Source organism: Sapajus apella, unplaced genomic scaffold, assembly GCF_009761245.1.
Source record: "Sapajus apella isolate SASKATOON/1434 unplaced genomic scaffold, GSC_monkey_1.0 scaffold21, whole genome shotgun sequence".
Classification (NCBI taxonomy): domain Eukaryota; kingdom Metazoa; phylum Chordata; class Mammalia; order Primates; family Cebidae; genus Sapajus; species Sapajus apella.
In genome coordinates this window covers 5,754,778-5,765,867 of record NW_022436961.1, presented here as the reverse complement: position 1 = coordinate 5,765,867, position 11,090 = coordinate 5,754,778, and the positions used below count along the sequence as shown (strand labels likewise).

The window sequence follows — 11,090 nt, the reverse complement described above, 5'->3', positions numbered from 1 at the left end:
AAAAAAAAAAAAAAAAAAAAACAAAAAGAATAAGAGATTGTAGACTCAATAAACTTGTCCTTTCTTTCAGTGAGATTATTGGAAAAGATTTGTGAATTTAGCCACTTTTATGGGTATTTTTGTTGTGTTAAGTGTATATATATTTATATGGATGTATTTTCTCATGTTTCTTACTAAAGGGCTTCTGAAAATGTTTTAGCAAACATGTACCGTCTGGTATTTTTTAGGAAGTATATAATAGTTCAAAATCTAGCAAAATTAAACTGCAGAGATTTTTTTATGTCTGTTGTAGACCTCAAGGGGTTAATGCTATTTGTGTGTGGATGGGGTTTTTTCATGATAATAGAGCTGATACTTCATTGTGCCTTTTTTTCTTTCCTGGTTTTCAAGGCTTTGATAAAATTCAAGAGTTATCTGTATTTTGAGGAAAAAGACTTTGTGGATAAAGCAGAGAAGAGCCTGAAACAGACTCCCCATAGTGAGGTAAGTCATGGCCATAAGAACATTAGAATCATAAGGCCTTGAGGGTTAAGACCCATTCCTTCATTATAAAAGTGAGGATGAGGCCCAGAGGGGAACAAAGGGGCATCCGGTAGCCCCACTGGCCAGCAGCAAGCTTACCCTCTGTTTGTTGTGTTTTGCTCCTTATACAGTACCATGCTGCTGCTGTTAGAGGCATGATCCCGTTCTTTCCAGATCACTCTGTAAAATGTATAAAAACAGTGGCCTGGCCAGGCGTGGTGGATCACAAGGTCAGGAGTTTGAGACCAGCCTGGCCAACATGGTCAAACCCCATCTACTAAAAATACAAAAAATTAGCCTGATGTAGTGGTGCACCCTCTAGTCCCAGCTACTTGGGCGGCTGAAGCAGGAGAATTGTTTGAGCCCGGGAGGTGGAGGTTTCAGTGAGCCAAGATTGCACCACTGCACTCCAGCCTGGGTGACAAAGCAAGACTCTGTCTCGGAAAAAATCAAAACAGTGGCCTGATGGGGAATCTACAAGAGACTGAGGAAGCAAGTCCAGTGTCTTTATTCTTTATCAGAGGGGAGGTATCAAGTCCAAAGACAGGGAAACTGGAGTGGGAGAGTAGACCCTGTGATGTGGCCCGGGGCACTAGGGTGTAATGGCTCACTCAGTGTTCTTCAGAACTTTCCCTGCCTCTTCTTCTGGGGTTGCTGAGAACATGTCTACCCAAGGTCAGAGCACAGTCAGAGAAAGGCTGGCACATCTGGGCCAGCCACAAGGACCAAAAGTAAAAAGGGAAGTGGGGTGGAGAGGAAGAAAGTTAAGAGCTGGAAACATTTTTTTCATAAAAATGCTAATGCTGTGAATCCACCCAGGACACTGATAGAAGGAGATGTAGGTGAAATAAAGAAACTAGAGTTTCAGCTGTTTTTGGAAAGAAATACTAAAGAGAAACAGTTACTAGATCTAAAGATGCAATAACCTGAGAATACTGAAGCCCCCTCTTGCTAAGAAGAGAAGGGAGCCTTTTCTGAAGAACACATACAGTGATCAAGAGAGAATATGCAGTATAATTCTGGGAGAGAAAGGACAAACATGAGGATTCAGAGATGTGACATAAGAGTCTTAGAGAACTCCAAAGTTAAAAAGCAGAAGTGAGAACTGACGCAAGGAAAGGGATTGATAGATAAATAAGCATTCTTAAACAGGTGTGGTCCCAGGGAGTCCAGGCTAGTTGCCCAGGTTAGTCTTGAACTCCTGGCCTCAAGTAATCCTCTCTCCTCAGCCTCCCAGCTTAGTTTTATAAATACAGTTCAATGAATAATAAAATATAGAACCATTTGGTATATGTAGCACAGAAATTCAGAAAACAACACCCAGGAGTTTGAGACCAGCCTGGGCAATATAGTGAGACCCTGTCTCTACAGAAAAATTTTAAAATTAGCTGGATGTGGTGGTGTACACCTGTAGTCCCAGCTACTTGGGAGGGTGATGTGGAGGATCACTTGATCCCAGGAAGCTGAGGCCACAGTGAGCCAAGATCACACCACTGCATTGCAGCCTAGGCAACAGAGTGAGACCTTGTCTCAAAAAAGAAAAAAAAAAAGAAGCCTGAATAGTGCATATTAACGTCCTTTGAAAAATCTAAGGTATTATATAAATTGAAGATGATGTTACACAGTTATGTACTGTTGTTGGGTGTGTTATTACCAGTCTTGCAGTAGCACTTCTAAGGTATTTTCCTGGAGAGTTCCTCTTTTTGTTCTTTTTTACAATTGTGAAGTAAAATAATGGTTTTTGTTTCAGATAATATTTTATAAAAATGGTGTCAACCAAGGTGTGGCTTACAAAGATATTTTTGAGGGAGTTTACTTTCCAGCCATTTCACTGTACAAGAGCTGCACGGTACGTACATGTTTCCATCCCATGAACAAAACTGAAGGGAAGCAGGTGAATGGGTCATGATGACAAAGTTACTGGGTGCTGGAAAGAAATCCAAGCAGTCTCAGATTGGCATGCGCATGTGTTGCTACCATTACTGTTTTGTCCAAAAACACTTGGGCGTCTTAAGAAGTATTTGCTGGATAGAAAAAGGTCCTGCAATTAATGTCTGCCGTATTTTTCCCTTGTGTGTGTGGTGTGGTGTTATTGTTCAATGGGAAGAATAAGAATACACATACAAAAATCTTCCTGGTGGGATGTCATGATAACCCATCATTATTAATCATTGTTGTTTATATTGATTTTTTTTTTTTTTTTTTTGTAATATCCAACACGAAGAAGGGATAGTATCATTAGGGCCTGTTGGTTTTGTGTACATATATATATATATATATACATATAAAAAAAAAAGTTGACCGGGCAGGTTGGCTCATGCTTGTAATCCCAGTGCTTTAGGAGGCCGAGGTGGATGGTTCACGAGGTCTGGAGTTCAAGACCAGCCTGGCCAACATGGTGAAACCCTGTCTCTACTAAAAATATAAAAATCAGCCAGGTGTGGTAGCGAGCGCTACTTAGGAGGCTGAGGCAGAAGAATTGAAAGAAAGAAAAGTTAATGTATGGAGATTTCCATGTGTTTTTAGTCTGTCAGTAGGCACCATTGAAGCAGGTTAAAAGAAGGAAATCTTTAGTTTGGAAACAGTGTAAACCAAAAACTGAGACAGATTTCAATCAGTTTAGAAGTTTATTTTGCCAAGGTTAAGGACCTGCCTGTAAGAAAAAAACACAGAAACAGTCCCGGAGGTCCTTGACCTCCTGGGTGCAGATGATCCTCCCACCTCAGCCTCCATAGGTCTGTGCCTTTCTCCAAGGATGACTTCGAGGAGTTAAATATTGAAAGGAGAAAAGGGACTGGGGGAGTGGCTCACACTGGTAATCCCAAAGATTTGGGAGGCCAATAAAGAGAATCAGTAGAGCCCAGGAGCTCGAGACCAGCCTGGGAAACATAGCAAAACCCCCTCTCTACAAAAAATTAGCTAGGCATGGTGGTACATGTCTGAAGTCCCAGCTACATGGGAGGCCATGGTGGGAGGATCACCTGAGCCCAGAAGGTCAAGGCTACAGTGAGCCGTGATCACACTGTTGTGCTCCAGCCTGGACAACAGAGTCAGACATTGTCTCAAAAAAAATACAAAGTAGGCCCGACACAGTGGCTCACACCTGTAATCCCAGCACTTTGGGAGGCCAAGGTGGGCAGATCTCAAGGTCGGGAGTTAAGACCAGCCTGGCCAACATGGTGAAAACCCATCTCTACTAAAAATACAAAAAATTAGCTGGGCTTGGTGGCTGACATCTGTAATCCCAGCTACTCAGGAGGCTGAGGCAGGAGAATTGCTTGAACCCAGAAAGTGGAGGTTGCAGTGAGCCGATATCCTGTCAGTGCTGTCCAGCCTGAGTGACAGTGAGACTCCATCTCGGAAAAATAAAAAATAATAATAATTTTTTTTTTTTTTTTTTTTTTAAAATTTTTAATAAAGACAGGGTTTCACCATGTTGGTCAGGCTGGTCTTGAACTCCCGACCTCAGGTGATCCACCCGCCTTGGCCTCCAAAGTGTATGGATTACAGGCGTGAGCCACCATGCCCAGCCATAAATAATAATTATAATAAAAAGTAAAATAAAGGGGAAATGAGGGCTGTAGAGGAAAGTGGGAAGGTATGGTCATCCACATGTTGCAAGAGAAAAGGAGCAGATAGGGGAACAGCCAATCATGTATTCATCTTGTGCTCAGTAAGTCGGCACTTTCCATAAGATAAGGTGAGCATAAAGTGGCCACCTATGGGGATATTTAACCTTTATCCGTAGGTGTCTGCTTAGTAACAAAAGGAAAGGCAGTTTCTTGCATGACAGCTTTCAACTTAATTTTTTCCTTTTGACAGAGCAAATTGGGATCCTGAATTTTTATTTTTCTTTGACAACAGAAATCCACACAGACCTATTTTAGTTATCTAATTCTTTTTTTTTTTTGAGACGGAGTTTCACTCTTGTTACCCAGGCTGGAGTGCAATGGCGCAATCTCGGCTCACCGCAACCTCCGCCTCCTGGGTTCAGGCAATTCTCCTGCCTCAGCCTCCTGAGTAGCTGGGACTACAGGCATGCGCCACCATGCCCAGCTGATTTTTTGTATTTTTAGTAGAGACGGGGTTTCACCATGTTGACCAGGATGGTCTCGATCTCTTGACCTTGTGATCCACCCGCCTCGGCCTCCCAAAGTGCTGGGATTACAGGCTTGAGCCACCGCGCCCGGCAGTTATCTAATTCTTAATGGACATCAGGATGTTGACCTTTTTTAGTAATATTTAATATATATATCTCATTTGTTCCATTTATCATCCCCCAAGTATTACAGCCATGTTTAAAATAAAAATTTCCTGTGTCAAATTAACTTTTCCAATATTTTTTGTCCGTTTTTTCCGCGCTTGCTTGAATTGAATTCTCTCCAGGTTTCCATTAACTTTGGACCATGCTTCAAGTATCCTCCGAAGGATCTCACTTACCGCCCTGTGAGTAACTTACAAATGCCCGCTTGCGTCCTCAGCATCCTTGGCTCTCGCCGTGGCTGCTGTAGTCACTGTTCCGTTTCTCATTCCTCCTGCAGATGAGTGACATGGGCTGGGGCGCCGTGGTAGAGCACACCCTGGCTGACGTCCTGTATCACGTGGAGACAGAAGTGGATGGGAGGCGCAGTCCCCCGTGGGAACCCTGACCAGGTCCCTTTTTCTTTTCAAACAAGGACTTTCTAGGGAATAATACTGGGGGTTATGTTTTCATTGTAGAACTGTCTCAGATGTTCTCCTAAAGATACTACAGAACACAGCCTGTCCTGTTAGCAAGTTAAAAGGCTGGATAGGACTGCGGGAGGCTGCCTGCCCTTCACCATTTTCTCCCCACTTCCAGTAACTGCCCTTATTTTGTGTGCCAACAACTGCTGACTCCAGGATTGCGTAAGCCCCTGTGAAATTGGTGCTATACCGCATGCCCTGCCAGCTGGGACTTGTTATCTTACTGTATTTTCTAAGGAGTGAACAATCTTCCGAGTAACTAACTTATTTAAGACATTTCCTTCTGTGGGCATTGACTCCATCTCACCTGTTTTCCAAGGAAATGGTAACCTGTTTATGAGAACACATGAAATCAATGGCTGTACATTTCAAACCAATCTAAAAGCTATTTCCTTTTGGTGTGGGTTTGGTTTTGTTGTTCCTTTTGAAATACGCTTTTGAACACTGAGATCCCTGAAACTACTAGATCTCCAGAAGTGTAATTGTGAAAGAAACTTGCTTGCAATTTTAACAAAATGAGAAACTTACCAAATAAAATGTGTTTTGAAGTTTGTGTGACACTTTGCTTCCCTGTAGGTTGAGTGCCTCTTCATGACAGTGTTCAGAAATGGGGGCAGCATGAGGAAGGGAGCTGGCACTGGGAAGAAGAGCCAGGTTTCTGACTTATGTCTTGGCTGCTTTCCTGTTGCTCCCATTCTTGCCAATCAGCCACCACCCCCCCCACACCTGTGAAAATCTGCCACCTTGAGGAGAGGAACAAGAGTTTGAGACAGAGTTTCGCTCTTGTCACCCAGGCTGGAGGGCAGACTCGTGCCATATTGGCTCACTGCAACCTCTGCCTCTTGGTTCAAGTGATTCTCCTACCTCAGCTTCCTGAGTAGCTGGCATTAGAGGCACGTTCCACCATGCCCAGCTAACTCGTATTTTTCATAAAGATGGGGTTTCACCATGTTGGCCAGGCTGGTCTCAAACTCCTGACCTCAGGTAATTCACCTGCCTCAGCCTTCCAAAGTGCTGGGATTACAGGCGTGAGCCACCATGCCTGGCCCTTGGAACAAGAATTCCAAAGAGCTAATGGTCTCCCTCCAGCTCCTCCCTTGGGTTGAGCTGTGGATGTTGATACATGCAGATGATTTCCTGTCTTACTTATCTTCCTTTGCCCTTAGCTGATGGCTAATGGCAATTTCCAGACTATTAAAGACTGAAATTTAAGAATGAGCCTTCCAGCCTCGGTGGCATGTGCCTGTAATCCCAGCACTTTGGGAGGCCGAGGCAGGTGGATCACTTGAGGTCAGGAGTTCGAGACCAGCCTGGCCAACATAATGAAACCCCGTCTCTACTAAAAATACAAAAAATTAGCTGGGCATGGTGGCGCGTGCCTGTAATCCCAGCGACTCAGGGGGCTGGGGTAAGAGAATTGCCTGAACCCGGGAGGCGGAGGTTGCGGTGAGCCGAGATCGCACCATTGCACTCCAGCCTGGGTAACAAGAGCAAAACTCCGTCTCAAAAAAAAAAAAGAAAAAAAGAGAAAGAGGCCAGGCGCAGTGGCTCACGCCTATAATGCCAGTACATTGGGAGGCCGAGGCAGGTAGATCACGAGGTCAAGAGATCGAGACCATCCTGGTCAACATGGTGAAACCCCATCTCTACTAAAAATACAAAAATTAGCTGGGCATGGTGGCGCATGCCTGTAGTCCCAGCTACTCAGGAGGCCGAGGCAGGAGAATTGCTTGAACCCAGGAGGCGGAGGTTGCGGTGAACCGAGATCGCACCATTGCACTCCAGCCTGGGTAACAAGAGCGAAACTCCTTCTCAAAAAAAAAAAAAAAAAAAAGAAAGAGCCTTCCAGACATGGAGGCCCACGCCTATAATCAGCATTTTGGGACGTCAAGGCAGAAAGATTGCTCAATACCATGAGTTCAAGACCAGCCTAGGCAACATACCAAGACCCCTTCTCTATAAAAAACTAGCCAGACGTGATGGCACATGCCAGTAGTCCCAGCTACTTTGGAGGCTGAGATGGGAGGATCACTTGGGCCCAAGAGTTCAAGGATGCAGTGAGCCATGTTTGCCCCACTGCACTCCAGCTTGGGCAACAGAGCAAGACCTTGTGTCAAAAAAAAAAGGTCTTCCTTTTGTATTCCTTTATAGTTCCCTTGTCTAACTTTTCAAATATGTCAGTCTTATAAGGGCAAAGGCAGCCCTCCCAAGATTGCCCAAAGACTTCTGCATTTACCTCCCTACCTCAGTTAATAGGTAGAGTGGCTCACCATGTGGTGGGTGACATGCTCCTGCAGAGTCACCCTGTTATGCTTGTAGCTCTTCTGACTATCTTCTTTTCCTGTTTAAGAGAGTACCCACACTTGAAGAGAATATTGGTGTTTTAACATAGTAGCATTGACTAATATGTTTGTCTCCTGATGAATCACTTAGACACTTTGATTTGGCCACTCCATATCTCTGAACAGGAAAGCTCATATAGATGGAGTGTGATTGGAGGCTGAGCCTCAGCCCTAGACACCTATTAATGCATGAGCTGTTCAAGGGCAGACCTTATAAAGCTTCTGGGTCATCGGAAGGAGTCCTTTGAGGGACTCCAAGAAAATGAGGGTGGTATTATTTAGAGGAAGCTGAACGTTAACTCTTTGTAATATAAATTACCACATATAAGTTGTATACCCACTCTCCATCTGAATTACAAAATTAGCTTTTGTATATATTTGATTTTCACAAATCAAAGGTTACAGGTAATAATGTTCTTCTCAAACTTCAAAAGTGTGTGTGTGTTCATTAGAAGGACTCAGAATATCTACTTTTCACATAGTCCTATATAAAATAGTTTCTGTAATCAGATCAACAGTGACAATTTTTTTATTCCAGTGTAAAATTAAACAAGTGGGAAGATAGCCACAGAGACCACAAAGACACAATTACATAGTTTGAAGGAGGCAATTAGAATCCAGCAAACCAGTGTGTTTGTTAAAAGCCCATTTCTTGACTGTCGGCCTTTCTCTTAAAACTGGAATATATGTTGCTTTAAGGTATCTTTAAACAAGTAACCATTTTCTCTTAGCTCGTAGTGGATAATAATTCCCTTTTAGAAATACTTCTCTACAACTATCCTCTCTCAACTCTGAGGCTCCTGGATAAACAATAATTTTATCCATGCCAAAAATAAACTAAGAAACAATCAGAATAAATTATAATAAATACCTCTATTAGTTGTAAAATTTTAACACCTCAATAAATGCCACAGTGTTCCCACTAATAAATTTTTAATTTAGTTTGTCATACTTTGGTTTCATCTACTCCTTTGTCTTTTTTTTTTTTTTTTTTTTAAGATGGAGTCTCACTATCTTGCCCAGACTGGTCTCGAACTGCTCTCCAACAGTCCTCCCACCTCATCCTTCAGAGTAGCTGGCATTGTGGTAGGCACCACCATGCCCAGCTTCTGTTTTATAATATATAAGCCAGAGCTCTATTTCCAAATGGTACAAATCATCAATGCTATTAAAACAAGAATGGAAAAGCTTCAGGTGGTAATGGTGATTTTTTTCATCTTCCCTATATTCTCATCCTTCTGTGTGTGTGTGTGTGTGTGTGTGTAGGTTTTTTTTTTTTTTTTTTTTTTTTTTTTTTTTTTTTTTTTTTTTTTTTGAGACTGTCTCACTCTATTACCCAGGCTGAATTGCAGTGGCTCCATCTTGGCTCACTGCAATCTCTGCCTCTGCATTCAAGCAGTTCTCCTGCCTCAGCCTCCTAAGTAGCTGGGACTACAGGTATGTGCCACCACACGCTAATTTTTCTATTTTTAGTAGAGACAGGGTTTCGCCATGTTGGCCAGAATGGTCTTGAACTCCTGACCTCAAGTGATCCACACACCTCAGCCTCCCAAAGTGCTGGGTTTACAGGTGTGAGCTACCACGCCTGTCCTCAATGTATATTTTTAAAGCTTAAATTCTCTGATTCCTGGGAAAGGGAATTTGCTTTCACCATATTACCCCTTCATCCAGTCACTTCTCCCAAAATACTAACTTTTAGTCTATTTAAGCAGAGAGATTAGCAGCCCCAAATCAAATCGACAGCTGTGGAATTCTCTCAACTACTAATTGGCATCATAAGTAACAGAAATGTTACCTAATACTGATTATTCTCTCATGTTTGGCACTCTTTCCTTTTAATTAGGTAAAACATTCTCAGTTATAACCTTCATCTTCCAGGGCCCATTAATCAGCTATTGCTTAAGTTCTTTAAGAACTCATTTAGGTTGTACTTATCATGGAAATTACATTTTTATGAAAGATCCTGGTAACAGAGTCTAAATAATTGAATTGCATAAATTCCCAGTAGTTCCTTTCCTTTTAATAAGCCTGACTAATTTAGTTTAACTAATTAAAAGCTTTGTCCTGGACTTCTCTAATGTGACGTTGTAGTCTAGCATAGATTTTTTTTTAAATAGGACAGTATTAAAACATACAAACTGATGTTTTTGTGTGAATTATGATTCTTTATTCTGACTGGTGCCTACAGAAGCAATAGAGAAACTATCTAGTTTTGTCTTTTTCCGTAGAGAAAGCTTGGACTATGTTTCTGGAAGGCACCCACTGTGGGGTGCTGCTTGTTCTGTGGTGTTGCCGTGCAGCGACTGGGAGCAGTGGAGGGCTGCCGGAGACCCTCTGAGATTCTGCTTTGTGCACACACGCTGCCTGCAGGGCATGGCATTCTTGAGCCTATAAAGGAAGACTTCCTGGGCCCTGTGGTTAGTATCCCCCGCGCCCATATCAGCCACTAGCATTTTAAAGATGGTTTTAGGTGGGCACGTAAGGACCCAGAAAAAAAGTTTTACAATGACTTCATGTCATAGTTAATCAGTGAATGACATTACCTTTTAATCCAAGAGCCTCATCCCTGTTTTCTTGGTACTCAAAACTTTTACCAATCTGAATCCTAGTGTCATACTCTGAACACTAACCCCACCCATCCCACTGTCGCCAGATGGAGATCTTAGACTTGCAGGCTTCCAGCGGGATTCTTCTAATCAGCATCCACACCAGTGCAGCTGGGCACAACTGGGAACAGCAGGCTGGTCTTCAACACCTGGCTTCAGAGGCAGGGTAGGACTCAAGGCGCTTGCGCAGGTGGTTGGCAAAATCCACCTGGGTCTGGGACAGGACCTGGTTGATGATGCTCTTGGGCAGCCACCCCTGCAGTAGGAGGTAGGAGAATTTGACCATCTTGTAGGTGATGGCCCATATAGACACTCTTGCACCTTATCACAAACAGGCTGCCAGGGGCTTGGTCTTCAAGCTCTGTTAATAGGTGCAGCCTTTGAATTGGCCGGGTCAGGGGCCAGAGGACTGCCTTGCTGTCGTGACTTTCAGAAGCACAAAGACTGGACAGCGTTTCAGCCTGGTCTTCCCAGTTGTGTGACTCTGAACAAGTTATGTCACCTTTTTCATGCTTCAGATCTCTGGACCTAAGTTTCCTTCTTTCCAAAATGATAACTACATACAGAGTTGAACTTTGCTATGAGACAGAAGAAGGCCCAGCACAGTGGCTCACACCGGTAATCCCAGCACTTTGGAAAGCTGAGGTGGATGGATCACTTGAGGTCAGGAGTTCGAGACAGCCTGGCCAACATGGTGAAACCCCGTCTCTACTAAAAATACAAAAATTAGACAGGTGTGGTGGCACACACCTATAGTCCCAGGTACTCGGGAGGCTGAGGCAGGAGAATCACTTGAACCCAGGAGGCAGAAGTTGCAGCAAGCTGAGACCATGTCATTGCTCTCCAGCCTAGGTGACAGAGTGAGACTCCATCTCAAAAAAAAAAAAAAAAAAAA

At 43.3% G+C, this 11,090-nt stretch overlaps 2 protein-coding genes across 7 annotated transcripts in view; one reads left to right on the top strand and one right to left on the bottom strand.

The window, feature by feature from the left end:
• ASH2L (ASH2 like, histone lysine methyltransferase complex subunit) overlaps positions 1–8,779 on the top strand; it is a 39,208-nt gene extending 30,429 nt beyond the window's left edge. For 3 of the 5 annotated variants that reach the window (XM_032288228.1, XM_032288226.1, XM_032288229.1), the window contains 4 exons: positions 391–483; positions 2,273–2,371; positions 4,909–4,968; positions 5,064–5,805. In XM_032288228.1, coding sequence (XP_032144119.1) covers positions 391–483; positions 2,273–2,371; positions 4,909–4,968; positions 5,064–5,171 — 360 coding nt within the window. In that variant the 3' untranslated portion in view covers positions 5,172–5,805. Of the gene's footprint in view, positions 1–390; positions 484–2,272; positions 2,372–4,908; positions 4,969–5,063; positions 5,806–8,588 lie in introns of those variants that run through there. The other 2 variants (XM_032288227.1, XM_032288231.1) reach the window with 2 other exon arrangements.
• Positions 8,780–9,733: 954 nt separating this feature from the next.
• The window catches only part of STAR (steroidogenic acute regulatory protein), an 8,431-nt gene continuing 7,074 nt past the window's right edge, over positions 9,734–11,090 (bottom strand). For both annotated transcript variants that reach the window (XM_032288234.1, XM_032288233.1), the window contains one exon: positions 9,734–10,451. In XM_032288234.1, the coding sequence (XP_032144125.1) occupies positions 10,338–10,451 (114 nt within the window). In that variant the 3' untranslated portion in view covers positions 9,734–10,337. The remainder of the gene's footprint in view (positions 10,452–11,090) is intronic.